We start from the raw sequence: 22,475 nt of genomic DNA on the forward strand, positions 1-22,475 counted from the left end.
CACCGAATTCTTAATGTTTGAATGTATTGAGCATATTTTGCTACATAGACCACTGTGTTTGTTAGGAGATTTGGTAAAAAAAAAAAAAGTAAAAAATACAAGGACACAGACTCTGAAGTGACGGAGCTGAAGTGATACACATTTTATTTTGAACCAATGCAGCTACAGTCGTCCTCGTCCAACGGGGTGCGGCCCGCTGCGTTCGGTTGTTTGTTTGTTTGTTTGTTTAGATGCCGTTAAAATACCACGGTGACTTTTCCTACAAAAAAAAAACCCATTACACAGAATAATAAGGTATACAGAGGAACAGTATGTTACAATAGTACAAATGATAAATTATATTATACAGTTATAATGCCAACAGGTTGAGCACGTATCCGATAAAAAAAAGCAGCCTGCTCCCAGTACTATGAGAAGGGTAAATAGACAGACATGGAAAAGGTTAAAGGAGGCTGTTTATGCATATAAAGACAGACGGTCCATAAGGTGGGTTAGTCCTCTTGATAAAAGCATAGTGAATACATAGTAACACACGGAGGAGCTCGCTACACACAGGCCACATTTTCACTGCACCATAGCCACGACTGTGAAACTGCAGCCAGGGATTCCGAAAAAAAAAAAAAAAAAAAAGAGTTCGACCGCGGTGACATCTGACTGTTTGGGAGTTTGTTTAAAAAGACAGAAAAGTTCTCTTTTTTGTTGTTGTTTCAATGCATCCATAACAAGCTTTTTTCACAATCGCTGGAGTAAAGTTAAAAGGTCAGGCTGCGGTGAAATCAAGGCCTGATGTCTCAGCTAGAATATCATGGTAGCATTTCAATAAACAACGACTTTAGTAGCAAATCGAACTTTGCAAAACACATCAAGCGTCAAGTCTTATCATCTTTTTTTTTTTTTTTTTTTTTACTTTTTCAACTCCCAATTTGTTTTTGCATATATTTAGTTGAGATTAAAAATGTTTGCTGGTCTGCAGGTTAAGTGTCACATCCATTCATTCAGGACCCCGAAGCATAAAAGAAATCATCACCACCCTCAGCATCATAATCATCATCATCATCAAAATCATACACACGGTTGGAGCTGCCCCTCCTTTTTGCCTGAGAGAAATGAAGGTCTGTGTTTAGTGGGAATACCAAGGGTCCGGCGGTGAAGCTATCATACCACAGCAGACCAGGAGGGGGCGCCAACTCACACCAAAAGAAAAACCCTTCCACAGTAATAACACTGGCAGTGATATCAACAGAACCGAAGAGAAGGGAGTACAAGTGACCTAAAGAGAAGAAGAGTTCATCAGCTATATTTCATTAAACCATCTTTTTTTTTTTTTTTTTTTTTTTTTCAACCAATGATGACAAAGAGACGCTCAGCTCGCTGTCAATATATTCAGCCAACAGTAACACTTTCTTACACAAACTCCTGAAACAAACTGTAAAATAGCTCTGAAATATAAAACGTTATAACAATGAATCCATAAACAGAAAAAACAAAAAAACGTCAGTGAAGTGTGACCCTACTGCTCAAACTACTCAAAGTACGACGCCCTCAGAAATCACAGTCGCTATGACTTTGGTAACAGTTGTGCTTCTAAGAGAAGAGAATGACATAGCCTACCCATAGGGTGAAAACAAACAAACTACAATGACAGAAAAATAGAACAAAAGAGAGGATGAAGATGATACGCGGCTTAGCTAGTACGCAGCTCCACAACTCTGAACGGCTCGGCTATGGATTTACATCTAACGAGTAAATAACATGAAAGTAACCGACGGAAACAAAATGAACAACTGCTGTTTACGTGTTTACACTGTTGTTTGCTGCAGGACTCCCTGTGCTATCAATAGACCCATCCTGGAACAACCCTATGTGTGTGTGTGTGTGTGTGTGTGTGTGTGTGTGTGTGTGTGTGTGTGTGTGTGTGTGTGTGTGTGTGTGTGTGTGTGTGTGTGTGTGTGTGTCCGTCCGTCCGTCCGTCCGTCCACCAGGTGACGTTCTTGTGGGCAGATTAGCCGCAGTAAATCCACTCGGGAGGTAAACTCTGAGCGGCTGACATGCTCTTTAAACCCGGAGCTTTCTTCGCAAACTTGTCGCCATAGTAACACTCATGATATGTGGTTGCACACAACACATGCGAGCACACACACACACACACACACACACACACACACACACAGACTTAAGGCTGCAGATGTCTACATTATATCCCCCCACGTTTTGACTTAAAACTTCAGAAACAAAATTATTTTTCTAAGTCAGTTTTCATTTTACTGAGTGAAATGGAAGAAAAAACCCAACTCATTAAAAGTACACTTGGAAGCTAAACGTATCTCTCATGCAAACTGCGCGCGCACACACACCCCCCACCCTCTTCCCTTTGATCCTAGAAACAAACTAAAAAAGTGGAAGAAAAAAAAAGTCCCATGATGCCTCACTGCATCCAAAATACTGATGCCATCACAGTTCATGTCTTTTTTTTTTTTTTTTTTTTCAAATCACACACTGGGGAAGATTTAGTGACGGGTACATTAACATGTGGCTGTTAGTCTCCGAGCTTTAACAGTACACCTTTTAACAGACAAAAAAAATATTTTAACCCCTAGGACAAGAGGCTCAACCCCCCCTTTGATAAGTGTTCATTGTTAGTCCTGTGACCTCTTTAGGGTCAAAGTTCACGTGGAGGGTCGGGGGGGGGGGGAAGGTCCAAGTTTGACAGGAAGTGACCAGACGAGAGTTGTGACTGAGTGGTACCGAAAGAAGAGGCAGTGTGTGTGGTACGAGCCACTGTTAGCGGCTAGCCTCCCTTAGCTAAGGTGTAACGGTGAGCCCAACAGTCGCAGACAGAAGAAGAAGAAAAAAAGACCAAAATTGTGCAAAATCCCTGCTTAGTAACAGACACACACACACACACACACACACACACACACACACACACACGCCACACACACACCCACACACACAAGAGTATAAACACATCTGACCATCTCTCATCCATACTCCAGTGTGTATAAGTAAAACCCACTGGAATATACACAGTGTAAAAGTACTGAGATGTGCACTCACACTCACACTCACACACACACACACACACACACACACACACGCACACACACACACACACACACACACGCACACACGCACCAGCTGACAGGGCTTATAAAAGATTAGCTCTAGTGAAGAGATAAGATCCTGGCGTTAGTATGGTCAGACTGTCCAGTCACTCCACCACAGAAGAAGAAAAGAGCAGTCCTAAGGGGAGGAGTGAGGGGCGAGGAGGTGAGTGAACACGAGAGGAGGACAAAGGGGGAGGAGACACTGGCTCCCGTCCTCCCTCTGTGGAAAAACTGTAAACACCACTGCTATTCTGTAAGTCTGAAGACGGATCAGTATGGAACACACGGGACTAGGCAGCTTGTAGCATGGAGACAAAGGGACGGGGGAGGAAGGAGTAAAGGAGTGTGTTAAATTGGGAGGGGGGCGGGGGGGAGGCCAGGCTGGGACTACGACCTGGCTGGGAGTTGGTTATAAAGGGATAAATGGGATAAGACATCTCCTTGTTCATTCTGAAGCTTCTTAAGGAGCCAAAGTGGAAGAGAGAGAAGAGAGAGAGAGAGAGAGGAGGGGTTACTCTGGGGCAAGTCGTCCCCCGTCATCCCCCTCACAAAAGGAAGGGGTTGGTGGTTCCGCCGGGCTGCGCCCGGTCTGGGGTGGCATGCTCATAAGGGGCTGTGGGATGGACATGGAGGTCTGGATCCCCGTATTCATCCCCATTCCGGGCATCACGTGGGCCATGGGGGTCATACCCGCCAGGGGGACCATGGCGATGGGCGGAGGCGGCCCGGAGGAGACGGCCATGGGCTCGACGGCGCCGAAGCCGGAGGGCATGGGGCTGACCCGCATCTGGTTGAGGGTGGGTGGTGCTGGCTGGGTCACCTGGAAGGGGTTGGCGTGGGCTGCTGCAGCTGGAGCAGAACCTCCTGAACAAAAAGGAGAAGACTAGCGTTAGTGAGCTCACAGAGTACTTTAGTTACTGCTCAGTGGTGCAACTGATCACTGTCCATCCGTGATCTGTAAGAATCCCCCCCTCACGGTTCAGCGTGTGAACCACGGATTAATTACACAGTTTAACATTAACCATCACAGTGTGAAATAAAAGTTTACGGACGATCTTTATCCGCCGATATTCAGTAAAATATGCGAACAGGATCTCACTATTAATGCCGTTCTCTGATAATGTTACATTGAAAACAACCAATCTGTGTTTAAACTGACAGGAGGGGAGCTAGTAACGTTAGCAGCACCGCTAACGGCCAACGAACGAAGGCTCTGTTCAGTTTGATGATGATGATGATGATGATGATGTGTTCGGGCTCTGTTCAGTAAAAAGGACTATCGGGCGAAGTTCACACGTAATCTCGTTAAATATAGTGTTGTGAGAAATACAGTTGTTTGAAGGAGATGTTTTCACAACAACATAAATATACATTAGAGATGAATTATGAGCCGTTTACAAAACCTCCAAGCAGACAACACATTATTAAAACTACTAATGACAAGATTTGTTTTAATCCATAAAAATACTATCTTATTTCCTTATCATATGAATTGTGTGTTCATATGAAGAAGAAGAAAAACTATAGATGACTCTAACAAAGTAAAAGGATAACATTTAGAATATTTCATGTTTTACAACGACTTCAGAGTGAAATGATTTTGGGGACAGTGGCACAAAAAATAAATAGTCTTGTAAACCAGCTGTATAATCAAACAACAAAGGGATCTGTATGTGTCAATATGTATCATCAATGATCAGCAATCAGCATCAGTGGCCAAAGAAAACATGATCAGAGATCTCTAAAAGTTATATTTGCTCCCTTTTTCCTTTTGTGCTGATCCGATCTGTGAACCGATCCATGACTCTGATCCGTGACACGATCCGAGTTTAAACACCATACTACTACTACTACTACTACTACTACTACTACTACTACTACTACTACTACTACTACTACTACTACTACTACTACTACTGCTATACGGCCATTTTATGAGTCTCATCAGGTATGACTCATCTCTCAGTTTACTGCTGGTATAGACAGGGCAGGGTAAATGATTCCGCATTGAGCTGTGTGGACGGGTGTGTCTGCCTGTGTGTGTTCAGGCCTGCATGCTTAGCTTAGCGACTGCACTTCCTGGCTAAACACAACCTGTTATCTCATCAGTTTGAATTAACCAGCGTGTTGTATTTCTTTTGTACGTTAATATAAAAGCATTTCCTCCACTGACTGATCTCTTGAAAAAGTGTTGAGAGAACAAACTTCCTGATATTTTCTCCCACCTGTTGAAGCTAAGAAGGGGTTGACGATTGGTGCAGGCTGGGCCGGTTTGGTCACCAGAGAGTCCAGGTTGACCAGGGCAGCATTGGGACCCAGGAAGGACTCTGGAGTCTTTCTGGTCGGGTTCGTGATGCCAGACATGGACATGGAGCCGGGCAGGGGGTCGAAGAGGTCCAGGCTGCCGCTGCTGGCGAGCGATGCCACGCCCCCGTCGCCTTGGAAACAAAGAGCAGTTGTATTGTTGAGAAACTGCTACTTAACGGCTCTTTGGGGGAACAAAAACATAATAATATAACATAACACTGAGGCATCAGGAAGAGAGGAAGATAATGTTTCTTATCTGGTCTTGGATTGCAGACGCCAGGCTGGTTTGTGAAAGGGTTGTTTATATTTGTGATAGTGAGCTAAGTACACTCTAAAAGGTCAAATAGATAATCAAAAAAGTTGTTTTTGTCTATTCTTTCTTTGTGTAAACCTGCTTACTTATCACCCGCTTATACGTGAGCACCCACACTTAAATTGGGTTGATGCAATGAAATGATCAGAACATGCTTTTATGTGAGGACATCAGAGGCAGACAGCCTGTCCGTTTTTTGGGTTTTTTTTTTGCAGCAGCAGTCAGACGGCAGTGGCAGACTGCAGACATTCATTAATAAACTCACACATGAGCACGCACAAACCCAGCATGCCAGCAGCAACAAACACCAGAGGAAATGTCAAAAGATAAAAACTGTCTTCTCAGAGCAGAAACAGAATAGCAGAGCAGAGCTCCAAAAAAAAAATAAGTCTCATGACTCAAGATCAGACAGGCGTAGTGGTTATTAACGCCCAATGAATCCTGTAGATTTCAGTTGATTCAATCTGTGACAGTTCCACAACTCGTCCTGCTTCCTTATCACTGTGTTTTGTGTCCTCTTCACTCTGTGTGGTGACTCGTCCCTTCTGGGAAAAAGTTACTCTGTACTCCGTGTTTGTGTTCCTTCTCACCTTGTCCTTGACGGTATCGGAGGTGTTTTGTGTTCGGCTGGAACTAAAGTCAAGACACCAATGTTACCCTCCCACACCCACAGACAGTCACACCATACGGGGAAGAAAAACACTCCAGACCTGAGCCAAACTGTTCACTGGAGCCCCTCTCTCACACACCAACCTGAATGGTTGAGAATGGGTTATTTTAGAGTTTCTGTTCTTGGTTCAGATGCACCAGACAGATCAGAGCAGATCTATAAAAGGGATTCCATGAACTGGATGGCTCAGGTCTAATAATGCATTTAGCCATAAAAGCATAAAAGCTGCATCATATTTCACCACGGTGATATGGGACCGGACCAGAGCAATAACAGCTATTTTTCACCATTTGATATGATTACTGCAGCATTTGATCGCATTTGCAGTGATACAAAATCATCGACTGTTTTTTGCTCTGGCCTGGTGTTCACATAAAAAGACAAGACATGTGTGTGTGTCTGGACCCCCCCCTGCAAAGACATAGTGTCTGCAGACAGGCATCGTTTCAGACACCTGAGGGGAAAAACAACACAGACTCCGGGTCATTAGAGAGACGAAGACAAGGGTGAGTACCAGTGGGGACAGAGGAGGAAGAGCGCAGGCTGTCAAACTCTGAGAAGTCCTCTTTAGACGTACCGTTGGATGCATTGAACAGGTCAAAGTTACCTGGAAAGGACACAACGCACACACACACACACACACACACACACACACAGACAAAATCATATAAACAAACAGCAGACACACACATACACACAGATAGAGATGGAAACAAAACACACAAGTATGAATGAGTATGGATAATTGGGTAAAACAATGGATAATAATGATAAAACAATAAGCAAGTGAAAGCATGCACATGTGCATAAGCATTCGTTGTTGTGTACTGCATGAGCCTCTTTAAGTCTCAGGAAAATCAAACATGGTTTCCTATTTGCGCTACATAGCCAAGAATTTAATGTTTTTTACAGGATCTGGTCAAGATTTAACAATAGATGTGGAGCGAGATATTAAATGAGACATGTAGAATATATGTTTTTAAAGAAATATCACAATGTTAAGCTTTATTTTGGTTGCTTTTTCATACGGAAGCGTATGTGCGTATGGAGATGATATGTTGAAAGGACTGTCGAAAAGATGTAAATCTGATGATACAGATGTATTTTCACAGTTTTGGAGATTGTTTAATGAAAAAACATGGTTTTCCATCCTGCCGGCAGGTTTTGGGTTTCAGTACAATCAGTACAATCAAGTACATCATTCCCAGACAAACTAACTGTCATTTGGAGGTACAGTTGACTGGTTAATTCAGTGAATGCCTTAGTAACCGAAAAAGCTCCTTCTTTCCCCTGACGGTCACCTGTGTTGGAGGTTTTAGGGCGGGCGGACGCGGAGCCCCAGGGGTCGGCGGCAGGAGCGGAGTTTGTTGCCCAGGGATCGCTGCTCTTCATGGGTGGGACAGAAGGAGTGACCCCCCATGGGTCCACTGGGGCAGCTGGTTTAGGTGCAGACCCTGGAAGGAGATTTAGAGTTGGGGAAGACCGGGGGTTAGAGGACGCATCAAAAACGTAAGGGCAAATTTGAGGAAGAAGAGGAAGGAGGGAGGTATGAAGAGAGCAGGAGGACGGTAGAATAAGATAAGTGGTTTAAAAACCACTGCTCATCCATTCTTCATTTCTCTTTCAACATTTACATATCAAACTCCCCCACAGCCTCCTTTCCCCATCTCCCTGTCCCTCTACACTCCTTTCCTTCACTCCCTCCTTTCTCTCACATCCTCCCTCCCCCTCCTCCTCCTCCTCCCCTCCCTTGCAGTAATGCCAGTGAGCCAGTGGAGCAGCATTCCTACTTAACAAAGAGTCACAGTCCTACGAGCTGCAGGTGGAAAGCAGAGATGACGACGTCACAGAGAAACTGACTCTGTACACAGATACTTCTCAACGACGTATGTCAGTGTTTAGATATCATCTGATGTATGTATGTGTGTGTGTGTGTGTGTGTGTGTGTGTGTGTGTGTGTGTGTGTGTATACCATATGAATGCCAGGGGTCTTCTGGCGCGGCGGCAGCCCCGGGCCCAGCTCCGCCCGCGGCCCCTGCACCCCAGGGATCAGCACTGGCACTGGGCTCAGGGACGACCATCAGATCCATCAGAGACGATTGCGGCTGGAAAGAGACGGAGAGAGAGATTAAGAGACAGGAGACGAGGAAATAAAAAAACAAAGAAGGCAGACAGAAGAGGAAAAAGGAAGAATGGGACGAGTTAAGATAGAGAGGGGAAAGATAAGGAGGGAAAAAACGTTAGGAAGGACAATCCGTAGCTTAGTCGTTATCCTTTTCAAACACAATGACAGTGGTCGTTCTGTTCTGCTATAAAACATGAACCGTTCTTCATCCCTTCAGCTCGGAGCGCCCTTAAACTCCAGCCAGCCAGCTATTCGGGCAGAATAATGATGAGTGAACTAGGTAGTCTGCTGCCAGTTTCGCTACTGCTCATTAGGCGGCAGACATCGTCAGGCAGAACAAAATAATAGGATGGGTAGAGACAAGACGACTGTTTCATGACCGATATAATGGAATAATTGAGTCGCTCTCGTCTCCACATTTGTGGGTTTTTTTTTTACCTCTCTCTTCTTCTTGGCCAGTTTTGCTGATTCTGGACCTCCTTTCTTACTCTCCTCCAAGGCCATCTGTAGTCGCAGGTCATCCCCTCTGCGTATGCGCTCCTCCTAAACACACACACACCCACAGCACAGTTAGTATAAGCAACACGGGTGTAAATTCTAGGTAAAATGAGCTGCTTTCCACAGATGTAATGTAAACGATCTGCAAAGTTCAAACACAGCCACACAGTGAGAAGAGATCATGACAGGTATGGAATCATTCAATGATGTGTGTGTATGTGTGTGTGTGTATGTGTGTGTGTGTGTGTGTGTGTGTGTGTGTGTGTGTGTGTGTGTGTGTGTGTGTGTGTACCTGCTCTGCTGCCTCTCTGCTCATGGCCAGAGCCAGCTGCAGCTGGAGCTCCTCCTCTCCGCTGGTCTGGGGTCTGGCCTGCTCCAGTTCGGAGCCCGCGTTGGGAGACGTGGCTAAGAAAGACACATTCAGAACATATGTTAACGTCGCTGCCACATGAGACTCCATCGCATACTGTGTGAAATGTAGTTGTGCTTGAAACTGGCGACTGAAATTCTGTTTTAATATTCCAAAAGCAAGTCCTGTAGTGATAATAACACGTATCACACAGAGTCGTGAATTTTAATTACATTTTTACTGTATAGAAAACAGTGTGTGTGTGTGTGTGTGTGTGTGTGTGTGTGTGTGTGTGTGTGTGTGTGTGTGTGTGTGTGTGTGTGATTAGAGGCCTTATGTGAGCCTCTAAGGGATGACAGTTCCATTCAGTTTATTGGATTAGACAGGGCCATGTGGCAGCGCAAAAACACACAAGATACTGCACGTTGCAAATACACACACACACACACACACACACACACACACACACACACACACACACACACACACACACACACACACACACACACACACACACACACACACACACACACACACACACACACACACACACACACACACACACACACACGACAACCTGGTCAGTAGAGAGATGTTAAAATGTTAAAAGTTTAGTTTCATTAACAGTGAATTCTTAAATTCAAAAGGGTGATCATGTGTCTTTGAGTTTGGAAACTGTGACTTTGCGGTTTCCGTGGGAACCATAGCGTGGGAGGTTATGACAAGACACAGTGACATCACTCATAGCAATCCTCTCTCTCTCTCTCTCTCTCTCTCTCTCTGTAAAGTCGCCGTTCCTGCTTCATCGTCTATCAGCAAACCAGTTTAGTGCAGTTTTGTACGTACAAATGTTGTAAATGTCTGGATTCTCATACTGATTTCTTAGGGTTTAATCTAATTGTTCATATACAAAACCAATTTTTTTTATTCATTTTAACAGTATGCATTGAAAATAATTGCAGTATTACTTAAATAATAAAGAGTGCTTCTCTCCGTCTCTGCTCCAAACAAGCAGGACCAGTCGTGACTTGCCCTGCTGCTGATGCGGACACTCCCAAACACTCACTCACTCACTCACTCACTCACTCACTCACTCACTCACTCACTCACTCCATGATGATCTTGTGTAGAACGTTACATCACTCTGATAGCTGTTCCGAGTGCAAACAGTTAGAGGAAGACACACGAGAGGCCATTGAGCCAGAGACAGAACAACAACACTGACACAGATATGACTCGGGGAAACACTAACGGTTGGTTTCACTTAATGACACAATTAACTTTGAAACTTTCACAAGCACTTTGACGAACATCCTCCTGCCCTCTCAAGACGTCAGCAGGAAGTAAGACGTCACGTCAGCAGTTCTCTATAAACATTGCAGAGTAAATTTGCCACATCAATTGTTTCCATGATGAGGATATGGTACAGATCGTTTCTTTTAAAAGAGGAATACTCTGACATTTCCTTTCACAGTTAAAAAGGCTTGGCCTTCCTGGAAATGTCTGCCAACTTTATAGTTCATCATTTTGGGGATATGCATAAATAATAACAACATACCAAATCTACTATGTGATGATTAAGCAACAGCACTACAGCCTCATTTCTACAATTCTTAATAATTATTTCACCGCTTCTGTCTTGCAGGTCTACTAGCCTCAGACCTGAGTCAGTCTCCTCTCCTCCCTACTTGACTCCTTGCTCACTTCTTATCTTCTTTCCTGCCTCACTTGATTCTCAAACCCTCGTCTCCAAAATCTCCGTCTCCAGACTGTGTGTCTCGGGGGGAAAGTGACCAGAGGAACACGGGGTGAAGGGGTGTTTGGTTAGCTGCTGGGACGGCTACATGTCTGCCCGAAATGGACAGTGAACCCAGTGGTACTGAAGCCAACGCAGAGACAATGTAACTGTAAAATAGGCTGCAATCATATAGTAATAAGTGGAATACAACCCGGTAATTTCTCCACTAATTATTAAATAAAGTAGGGCTGTACGATTTGGCCAACAAAAAAAAAAAGGATTACGACATGTATTTTTAAAGTTGATTGATGTCAATGATTATCAAGATATATTAAATAATAATAATAATAATAATAATAATAATAATAATGTTTTTTTTGAGTATGTATATTGAGTATATTCTTAGGACAGAATACTAAAGAAACCAGACAGTTAAATATGGTTTATATATATATATATATATATATATATATATATAACTTTTTCAGAAAAAATAGAACCAACATGGCTTTAGGTTATAGATAAAAATCATAAATATTGTTAATAATTCCCATTACATCCAATGCATTGATTCAAACGATGAGGAGACATTGAACCCCTCCGCCTCTCTCCATAGACAACAGCAAAGCAAGAGAGCGCTTCTACAACAGTTCTTTCAACCACTAAGCCAAACCAGAGACTAAACTGCAAATACAGAAAACACACAGCACAAAACGTTTTAGAAGCGGGTCAGAAAGACAAATAAACAAAACTCAAAGCCAACTAAAACACACCAGGTTCTCACCCACCACTGTGGGAATGGACCATATATGGATAATCACAATTTCTTGGCATTCCTCACGGACACAGCTCTGCCTGCTCGTAGAAAAATGCTACTACCGTTTTGCTACGATCATGCGTCGGCTGTTTATTTCAATTGTTTCTTATGTTTTCATCTTAAATTTCTGTGGTGCTACATTTAAAATATGAGCTTACAGAACCCTTTAAAACAAAGCTAGGAGTCTAAAGGGGCAGAATGCAATTCAAGCTCTGAACAGAGAGTTTTGGGAGAGAGTGAAATGGCCTCATGACGCCTACTGTCAGCTGTGGAGGATTTATGTGGCAATAATGGCCCCAGAGGGTTTCTATCCCAGGGTGTCAACCAGACACACAAGAAAGAAGTGAAACCTGAGGAGTGAGGCAGGTCCTTAGATGTGATTTCTTCAAACATTTTCAAGACATTTTGCATTAAACTGTATAAGCGACAGAAGAGGATAAATGACAATAAAACTAAATACATCTCCTGTGTTTACATTTTGGTGCTCAACAGAGAAAAACTTGTTGGAGTAACTGAACTGCTGAACATTCAAGATGAAAAAGCATCACTGGAGAAAACTAGAGAGGAGAAAAAGAGCAGACGCTGATTTCACTACTCGCTCGTCAACCTCAGGGAAACCACAGCCGCAGAATATATTCAACGCACATACACACAGAGGTAGATACAAGTTTCTAATAGCCAAATGTAATCACATGGTTGAAATCAGGACATTTTAATGCCTGGATCAAGCCTATATCAGACCCTTTCAGATACTTTGGGGACTGATGGGGGATAAACTAGGTTAACACCAACAGTCACACCTGCGGGGCCGTTCATTCACAGCGCGTCTGGACAACAATACTCGAAAAAAAGTTGGACTGGAATCCCAAAAATCCCCCGCTGGAAACACCCACAGCGACGGCCCCCGCCTCGCTCCCATTGGCTGGACTCTCCTTCAGTTTTCTCAACTGATGACTCAGCCGCTGGAGCTTCCGCCTCGGAGCCGCACACTCAAACATAACGCACATGCAGGAATGCGAGCCACAAAGCATAAAGATGAACAGACGCTCCGTGCAACACGTAGGAACCACACACACGCACACACACGCACACACACACACACACACACACACACACACACACACACACACACCACCATCCTGCTGTGCACAAAGGACTGGGGGGGTCACAGGATGAAAAGAGACCGACGATAACTCATTCATTTCAACTTCTCCATTCTTCCCTTCCTTCCCGCTCTGAGTTGCCCCGTTTCCTGACTGGGATTTCTGATTCTTTTCAGCTCCGCCCCTCCCTCACTTCATTTGAACTTTAATTCTCCGCTTGAATGGGCAAGAAGACAAGAGTACCGGTAAGGATACTTAGGAACAGAGAACACAGAAAGTAGTGATGAGTTATCACCGACGTGTCACGGTCATTCCTAGCTCGTGTTTGTGGAGATATGAGGCTAATCAATATATGGTGATAGTTACAGAAGGCAGAAGTAATGAGCATTTGTAGAAAATAAACCCAACATGTGTCACTGCACCCTTCATTAACAAAAAAACAGACATTTCTTCTCCTTTTTTTATTAATGGAAGGAGAGTCTGGTTTCCAGTCACTTCCTCTTTTTTCCATCATGCATCTCTTCCCCCTGTCTCTCTGAGCTTCTATATCTCTAACTCACCGTGTCCCTGGAGGAGTGAGCGTATCACTGAAAAGAGGAGCAGATTCCTCTGTCATGCGGATGATAGAAGCTGCTGCTGATGGGGGGGGTTCTGTCTGTGTTCGTGTGTGTGTGTGTGTGTGTGTGTGTGTGTGTGTGTGTGTGTGTGTGTGTGCGTGCATGCGTGTGCGCGTTAAGGAATGCAGCCCTACTGCGGGACTGCAAGCCAGAGACAGAACACGGGGGAGGGGCAGGTTTTTCAGGATGTAGGCCAAAGTTGCACCAACTGGGACAGTATAATGGGATATTCTGTATGACATATGTGGCTTAAACATATGGAATGAGCGCTATGTGTGTGTGTGTGTGTGTGTGTGTGTGTGTGTGTGTGTGTGTGTGTGTGTGTGTGTGTGTGTGTGTGTGTGTGTGTGTGTGTGTGTGTGTGTGTGTGTGTGTGTGTGAGTGATAACTAGTAGAGAACACTCACAGCCGTGGTAGGAGGCAGGCGAGCCCTCTGACCTGCCGTACTCTTCGCTGTAGGAAGTGGAGAGGTTGGGCTGAGACGAGCCTCGGCCAAAGCCCATCTGACTGCTCCCTGTGGACACCTGGGCCATTCGCTCTTTGGTCTTCAAAGCCTGAGACCTAGACGGACAAAAAAAAAAAGAAATCACTCATTGATTCAAGTCAGAATTCTTATCATCGCTAGAGTGGCGTCCAAAAGGACAGAATAAGCATGAGGTTAAAGAAAATGGAGACCTAGAACGAAAAAAATAATGAGATGTTCCTTTAAGACTGTTAAGCTGGGGAAGACATCTACAAATCTTTCAAGTACTGCGACTGCACTTCTTACCGGTGGTGGAGAAGTGTAAGTTAGAAAAGCAGAAGAGACGGTAACATGGCGTCTTAGAGATGAATCATTGCTTAGAGTTGTAAAGTGCTCGAGAGATTCTTTGTATTAAAGTGTCTCATCTGCTTTAATAAGATGGGACATATTGAAAGCTTGAGACATTGTTTAATAGAAGTACTGGTGACAGGTTCTTGTGTGGGTTCAGTTAAAATTTGATATTAATTAATTAACATTCAGGCAACTTGCTGCATGTGCGTTCAGGCCATCTGTCTCTCTCCTGTCTTTTAAGTCATGATGTCTGACAATGTCGTCTTTAAATCGGCCCGACCTTAATATGAATAAACACAAGGTGACCCCTAAGGTAATCAACAGCTGTGCGTCTGTCCTGACGTGTTTCATAAAGCTCTTACCTCTCTCCTTTGAGGCGCTCCTCGTCTTTGAGTAGCACCACCAGCTGCTTGCTCTTCTCCCTGACGTTGATGCCCTGGTCTTTGCCGTCCCGGTCAATGTACTGGAAGTCCTTCAGCGTCTGGATGGCGAAGATGTTCTCCTTGCACTGCAGCGCCACCCGCTCCGAGCCCGTCTTGATCAGGTAGTCGAGCAGGGTGAGCGCCTTGTAGACGTGGCGCCAGTTCTTGCCGTGGTCGTTGAGCCGCTTCCAGATCATGCTCATGATCTCGCTGAAGGCGACCACGTTGTAGGTGAGGTCGGCGATCTCGGACATCAGAGAGGACGACGGGCCCCAGGGGTCGTTGGAGGTGGCCTCTCTGACTTTCTTCTCGGCGTCCGAGTAGTTGTTCACCATGTTCTTCATCTGGCGACGGATGGTGGAGCTCGGCATGTTGGCAGCCGTGGTGACACAGACGAAAAGAAACTGTGTGTGTGCTCTGGGTGGACGCTTATGCGTCTGTGCGCCCGTGTCCTTTCTCAAGGCACGGCGGTGGCGTTGTGTATCTGTAAATCTTCAAGTACACAGGTGTGTGTTAGTGTGTGTGTGTGTGTTGTGTACGTGTGTGTTTGTTTATGAGGCTTCTCCAGGCCAGTGCAGTGTTCCTGAGTCCTCCAGAACGGCGTCTGTTAAAACCATCTCCAAACACACAGCGCTGGCTGCACACATGACCGCGCCATCACCTGGAAACAAACAGACAAAACACAGGTTAGTGGCAGGAAGAGAAGAATAAAAGGACATTTTGTGAAAAGATAACAAAAGAAGAAGAACGGAGAAATTTGCTGAAGCCAAACTGAAAGAGCAAACGCTTCCTTACTGAAGTGCCCCCATAGAAACATGCCAGCAGCTTACTTTTCCTTTTAGCGCTGTGATAACATCACGCTTCTCTTAAACAGATGCATGCAGACAAACCCAACTCAACGAATTCCTTCCCCCGAGTAGTCACAAGAAGAAACCTACTTTTCATTAGTGAGACGTCGCAGAAATAAATGTCCTTTATATTTCAGACAATGTTTTGATTTCAATTACAAGACGTACTACAAAAAAACATCTGGTAAAACGACTGGTCTAATCAGATGTTCTTTCTTAAATGTTTGACCGTAATCTTGATTTCCACACCTAAACAATAAGATTGCGAAGATAATCTGTATTTATAGGAGCCTTCCTTTTTGAAACTAGACAAAACAACACGTTTCATTCTCTCACACTTAGTTAAGCAATTTCCATGCTCTGACAGAGAGCCTGCCTTCTTCTTCTTATTATGCAGGACAGCGGTGTTGTGACCAAGAATTGTGTTTCCACCTTTTGTATTCTCGCTTGAGTTTACAGTAACCTGACTCATTTGCAAATTTTAAAAAGGCAGGGTGTTGTGGTCGGTCTGGTGGTAACGTTGTGTATCGGGTGGGCTTGAAATAGAAGAAAGAAAACTATCACATCAAACACAAGATTAGTGGGAACCAGATAGAAGATTCATGCCGTGAAAAACGTCAAAATAATAGAACAATCTATTTTAAGAAGATACATCTAGTGTCGCACAGGAAAATGATGTCCTAGTCACAGTGTTTCCCTGCATCAACAAGGTCCACCAAGAATTGACCTGCAACGTGGTGCTTTTTACTAGTTGCTAATAATAACCATCGTCAAAAAATGTTTCGTTGCTGTTGGTTTCTTGGATAAATGCCTTAAACTGATCTGCCACTGACCTTTATCTGACGATATTCAATCTGGATAGTTTGATCGATTGTCTCTACTGGTGATTTCCCAAAATATCGGTAATAGCCGAATCAACGCTTGTGTAAAAAGGGAAAAGCCAACATGGAATGACTGCTGTGAGATACACGTCGGGTCAGCATGCGATCTTAAATCACAATAGGGGCGTTTTTATACCGGCTCTGTTTGGTTCGGTGTAAAAAAGCAAAGCCAGTGTAATGAGGGTTCTTCTGTTTAAAAAGAGGCTTATAAAGACAGAGAGAGCGTCTCTAAGAAAGAGAGTGGAATATGTTATTCATGATACTTTTTCCATCTTTTAATTTCAGTACTTAATTTGCAATGTTGTCAAGATGAGTAACATAAATAATTAATGCTGTGATACGTAGAAGGCTTCAAATGAGATCGGTGATCGTTCAATGCTGCTTCAACTGATCGGCCCCCAAAAAACGTGATCAAAACAAAGAACATGGAATTTGTGCAAAGGTGCTCCCTTTGCACAAATTCCATGTTCTTTGTTTTGTCAAAGCAGAGCTGACAAAACAAAATTAGCACCCACCTAATACATTTATTTACCAAAAGGGCAACTTCTCCTGAGATATGGTAAGTATCGGAGTAGCATACAAACAATCCCTAATTTTAGCAAAATTGGATTCAAAGTTTTGCTGACTAAATTTCCGATTTATTCGAGCATCATTCTCTAACAGCGTTTATTTAAATGAGGCTTTATCTATGCTCTTTACCGTCACGTCAGAATCTTTTCAGTAGGCCAATATTCCTGTGAGGGATGCCAAAAACAATGAGTGAGTAAAAAGGTGTTTCCACCCTTTGGTGGGTGGCAGGGGAGATGAACCATTTCCAGTCTGAAGATGACTACAGGAGAGACTGATGACTCCTCCGTCCTGTTTTCTAACAGATCAGCAGCCCAGCTGTTAATCACTTCCTGACACACACACACACACACACACACACACACACAGTATAGAAGTGTGTGGAGACGCATAGCTGTGACCTACACTTCTAATATCAATATGCAAACTCTCTTGAATATGAAAGAAAGTCACTTTAGAACATGAAATGAAGTAATGAAACAGCCATTTACTATTTAGGCGCCATCTGTTTACCAATTACCGTCTTCATGTTTATGGTATTGTGCAGCTTGGAAAGAAAAGTCGATTCCATTGAAAGACGATATTGTAATAGGGTTTGAACCAACCACAGCAGCATCTCCTCGGCTTGACCATTAAGACAGAGTATTACACGGACCGGTCTACATTTATTTATCCACAGAACATATCCTGAGCGTACACACACTCTTATCCCTTCTACTGTTATTCACCACATTGGCACAGTTGCACACATCGACATCAACTGCAAACTTACTCAAATGTATTTTTTATTTTTTTTTAATTGTTCTCTGTAATAAATAGCAGCTTGGATCTTTTCGTGCCCACTGTTTCTCTAGGGGAGACCCGGGATGACTTCTCCTATTCAGTAATCTGATCCCTGCACCACGCCTGCCCCGACATGCCCCACAACCTAATGCTTTCACGAACAGAGGGAGAGTGTTAAAAGTGATCAGCAGTCTATGCGGACTCTGTGTTGAATGCAACAGGTCGAATGTTTCACTTAAAAAAAGCAGAAAGCTGTACTTCTACCTATGCATGTGTATGAGTTTGTCTCGGGGGGAGCCTCCTGTCTAGCAATGGGGGTCGGGGGAGGAAACCAGGAGGAGTGTGAGTGTATGTGTTGGGGGGGTAAATTTACTAAGCGAGAGTGAAATGTGATTCCTGTGGAGCATGCCCCCCCCCCAAAAAAAGTTCCCTCGTCACCCTCTTCCTCGCCCTGCATCCGCATGAATGCAGCTCAGACCTAATGACACATCTGCTGCTATAATCACCTATTCACCAATGGCAGACAGGAGGAAGAGAGGAGAGTCTGTCTTGTCCATCCCACCCCCGACACGGACACACGGACACACACACACACACACACACACACACACACACACACACACACACACACACACACACACACACACACACACACACACACACACACACACACACACACACACACACACACACACACACACACACACACACACAGGAACAACCCCCACCACAACACACCGCTGGCCCGCCTTCCTTCAGCCCTTCTATGCCTCGATCCCTCGAGCTCCAAGGACCAGAAGAGACGGCACACAAGACTTGTGTTTGTGTGTGTTTAGAAATAAATATTCATGTGTCATTGCAGGTTCATTATGTCTGAATGACGATTTTTGCCATTATGCCTCGTTATTGTTGGAAAAAAAGGAGATAAACATAAAATTGCTTTAGTGTGGGGTCTACTTTTTGCAGCTTCAGATCGACTCACACACATAGTAAGCTTTCTTCGGTTTCCTCTTCTGTCTGTATCTGACAGAGAGACATGGAGGTTGAAGAAATTTGAGCGAAAATTATCTAAATAATGGCATCGACTCATGCCAGTCCTCTTCCTCTCATGTATAATAATACTCTTTATAATTCGATCAGCGGTCCTGTTCCTGCATTATACTTGTAGACATGCTGCGATACAAAGTGCTAATGGCAGTCCTGGATTTACACTGGATTTCATTCAACACCATGGATTGTTTCTTAATATCAGTCGTGTTGACATCGAAACATTCGGCTGTCTTTTCCGCCATCAAGCTGTCACGTTCATGTAGAAATTCCTGACTGTAAATGCTTAGAGATGGACAGAACTGTAGCATCAGCAGAAAACTGGCAGTGCCCACACGAAAAGTCAGGCTCAGTCTAAACTTAGTCAGCCAGTTTTTTTTTTTTTTTTTGAATGGGAAAGAGAAGAGAAACTACCTCGGACATGTGTCATTGCGAAACATGAACCACATAACCTCCACAGTGGACTATGTCACAGTTACATGCACCATTACATGCAAAGTCAGAACATTAAAATTAAGCCAAACGGTGGAATCCAGTTTTAACCAAATAAGATACTGATAACATTATTATCAGATCTGTGCCCTTCTGGGAATGGATTTTAGTCACAACAAAAAGCAATACACTTTGATGTTGTGATGTTTACAATTCAACAAACAACTTTAAAAGTAGCAGCAGAAAAAAAAAAGCATAAGGTCCATCATGCAAAAGGCCTGTGGACAATTTTACTCGAAATGCAATAGAAAAAGTGATCCAGCGTTCTCATTTCCTGTGCAAACCTTCTAGCAGCAAACGTAACTCTCTATAACAAAGTGAATTAAAAGAGTATTAAACATGTTTATTTCAAGGATAAAATTAATGCATTGAACAGACTGACAACATGTGTATCTAATGTTGCGGTTGTGTTGCTTATCAACAGGTGAATTCCTTGCTGAACTTTAAATCAATTTCTTATGCAGAGGTATTTAGGGGGACATCAAGACCTGATCTGCAAGATTGTTATTGGGGCAGTTTACAGCATTTTTTTGATGGGTCAATTTCCGACCCTATTTGTTGACAACAGTAGAGCTATGTCGGCTATCAAAAATGCCTGATCACACTTAGTTAAAACATTGGAACATTAGATGATACGATTATCAGAAACTACACGAATAGGCTAATCATATCAGAGTCTGTGTAATCGCATGACTCTGGCTTACGTAGAGGACTTCCAGCAGTTGTTGTTGATGTGCTTACGAAGTGTTGCGTCTGTAGAAAAAAAAATGTAATCATGATTGATAAAAAGGAAGTGTAGCGCATGAGTCCACGCCATGACATACAAGAGTTTGTTGAACATCTCAAAATGCCGGTAAATCTCTCGACTGCTGGACACAAGTGTGCCGTCGAATGCGAGAACACAACAAGCCGAACCTATTCTGTATTCTGCATGGGCCAGTTTCTGGGTGTGTCTTGGCTAAACCTAGGTAAACTGCGATTAGCATTAAGGGTTGAGAAGCAGTAGGCTGAGAACAGGTCTACCTTGCCAAGCTCAAACAACAAGAGTAAAGCTGATCTGTCTGGAGATAGAAGGCTTGCACAACCAGGTGCCTATATGCCTGACAATATCTGTGTTAAGAAAGAAAGAGAGAAAGAGAGAGAGGGGGGGGAGGAGGAGTGTGTGCAACAGCGTGACATCAAGTTATCCAGCCAGTGCCTTCACCGTCCATTTACTTCTTTTGAGCTCCATTTGAGTGTAACCACCAGCAACCTACACCAGTAATTAATCCTTTAACCGCTCAGCTACTCGGGGGATTAAGATTCTTTTAAACCAAAACTAACAATCAAATCAAATCCAACCGCGAGAAAAATCAAAGCACTAACGTGTTTTAAAAAATAAAAGTATTTAAAGTGACTGTGAGAGGAGTGCGTTTATGATGAGCACTTACTGAATTCGTATTAGTTTGTTACACTTATTGTATTCGTATTAGTCTGTTTCTGTACTTTTGCTCTGGTTTATGCTCTTAGATGCTTGTTTAAGAAAGGAGATGCACTTATGACTTCTGGTGACTAGTAGTTCTCTTGAATACCTATGTTGAATACACTTATTGTAAGTCGCTTTGGATAAAAGCGTCTGCTGAATGACTGTAATGTAATGTAAAAATACTATACGACGAGCTATTAGTGTTGGGTATCAATCAGCACAAGTAGAAAAGGTGCTTTGGATAAAAGCGTCTGCTAAATGACTGTAGTGTAAATGTAAATGTAATGGGGAAGAGAGACACCTTCTCATCGGCATGTCACCCCTGTCTTTTGTCCTCCCTGACCTGACCGAGACAAAGCCAAGTCAAGGGGAGGGAGTGAGGAGGAAGGTGATGATGATGATGATGAGTCTGTGTCACCCACTGTGACTGACAGATCACAGTGACAATGGACAAAGCCCTGCCCCTCTCCCAGGCCACGTTTATATGAGCTCAGTGCAATACAAAGCTGAACATTGACTATAACTAATAAAACAAACCCCTAAACACTGTCTTTAAAAGCATTCCCCTTAAAAATCTCAACAAATATGATGACTCACAACAGTATGATCTCATTCAGAAATCTCCTCCTTCAAAGCAGAGTGCTTTAGTAGAGGAGATAATCTACTGAAAGTTGCTTTAAAAACAAAACAACAAAAAAAAGAACAAATCACTGCTTTTCATTGAGCTGGTGTGATTGATAGCACAGGAGCTAAACTAGCCTTAAGCTAACGTTAGAAAGGCAAACTTCTGCATGTATATTTCAGTCAACTGACCTGTTTTGAGTTGCGTAATAATGTTTGGGCGTAGTGGAGGGCTAAGTTTGCGCAAGTTGAGTGCAAACATGCGGGCAATAAGTTGTCACTAGCTAGCAGGATAAGCTAGTTAGCAATGTTAAGGGGAAAAAGTTGGATGAGAGCTAGCGTAGCCGGTGGCAGATCTCTCCTCTCCCGTAGTTAAAATACTATAAAACTATTGCATACGACTCTTTACATTCATTACACTCATATTATTATGACACTATTCTGGTCGGCTCCCAAAAAAAAACGTGTTTTCAGTGCAAAAACGCGGCCAGCTAGCACGCTAGGCTAGTTAGCAACTCAAGCTAGCAGGCGAAGACGGGTGCTCGGTGGAGACATCGCCAGAGCGAACTGGGAAAACAAAACAACTGTGTTGAAACACACACACACACTCACACACACACAAAAAACGCGAACTTACCATATTGTGTTGGTTTGATTTGTAATCCAGGGATGTGAACCCATAAACTAGTTTGGTCAATTCCAAAAAGAGGGGAGAGAAAAAAAAATGAAAGAGAAGAGGAGTTATTTTTCAGGGGAGCTTGTTGCGCCTCCGCCTGAGCTAAGTGTTGCTAATGCTAATCCAGCCAAAGCCAGGCTACACGTATCTCCTCCTCCAGAACATGGCGGGCAGAGCGGGAGGGAGGGAGGAGGGAGGCTGGGAAGGGTGTGACC

The 22,475-nt window shown here is 43.6% G+C and overlaps 1 protein-coding gene across 1 annotated transcript; it reads right to left on the reverse strand.

The window, feature by feature from the left end:
* Nucleotides 1–3,652: 3,652 nt before the first annotated feature.
* On the reverse strand, nucleotides 3,653–22,475 carry epn2 (epsin 2). Its single transcript, XM_054607172.1, is given in 11 exon segments — nucleotides 3,653–3,696; nucleotides 3,699–3,971; nucleotides 5,333–5,545; nucleotides 6,912–7,004; nucleotides 7,699–7,851; nucleotides 8,370–8,502; nucleotides 8,961–9,065; nucleotides 9,313–9,425; nucleotides 14,051–14,205; nucleotides 14,821–15,541; nucleotides 22,222–22,475. Coding segments are annotated over 10 exon segments (1,713 nt in total). The 5' UTR covers nucleotides 15,252–15,541; nucleotides 22,222–22,475.

This window comes from Anoplopoma fimbria, chromosome 11 (genome assembly GCF_027596085.1).
Source record: "Anoplopoma fimbria isolate UVic2021 breed Golden Eagle Sablefish chromosome 11, Afim_UVic_2022, whole genome shotgun sequence".
Lineage (NCBI taxonomy): Eukaryota > Metazoa > Chordata > Actinopteri > Perciformes > Anoplopomatidae > Anoplopoma > Anoplopoma fimbria.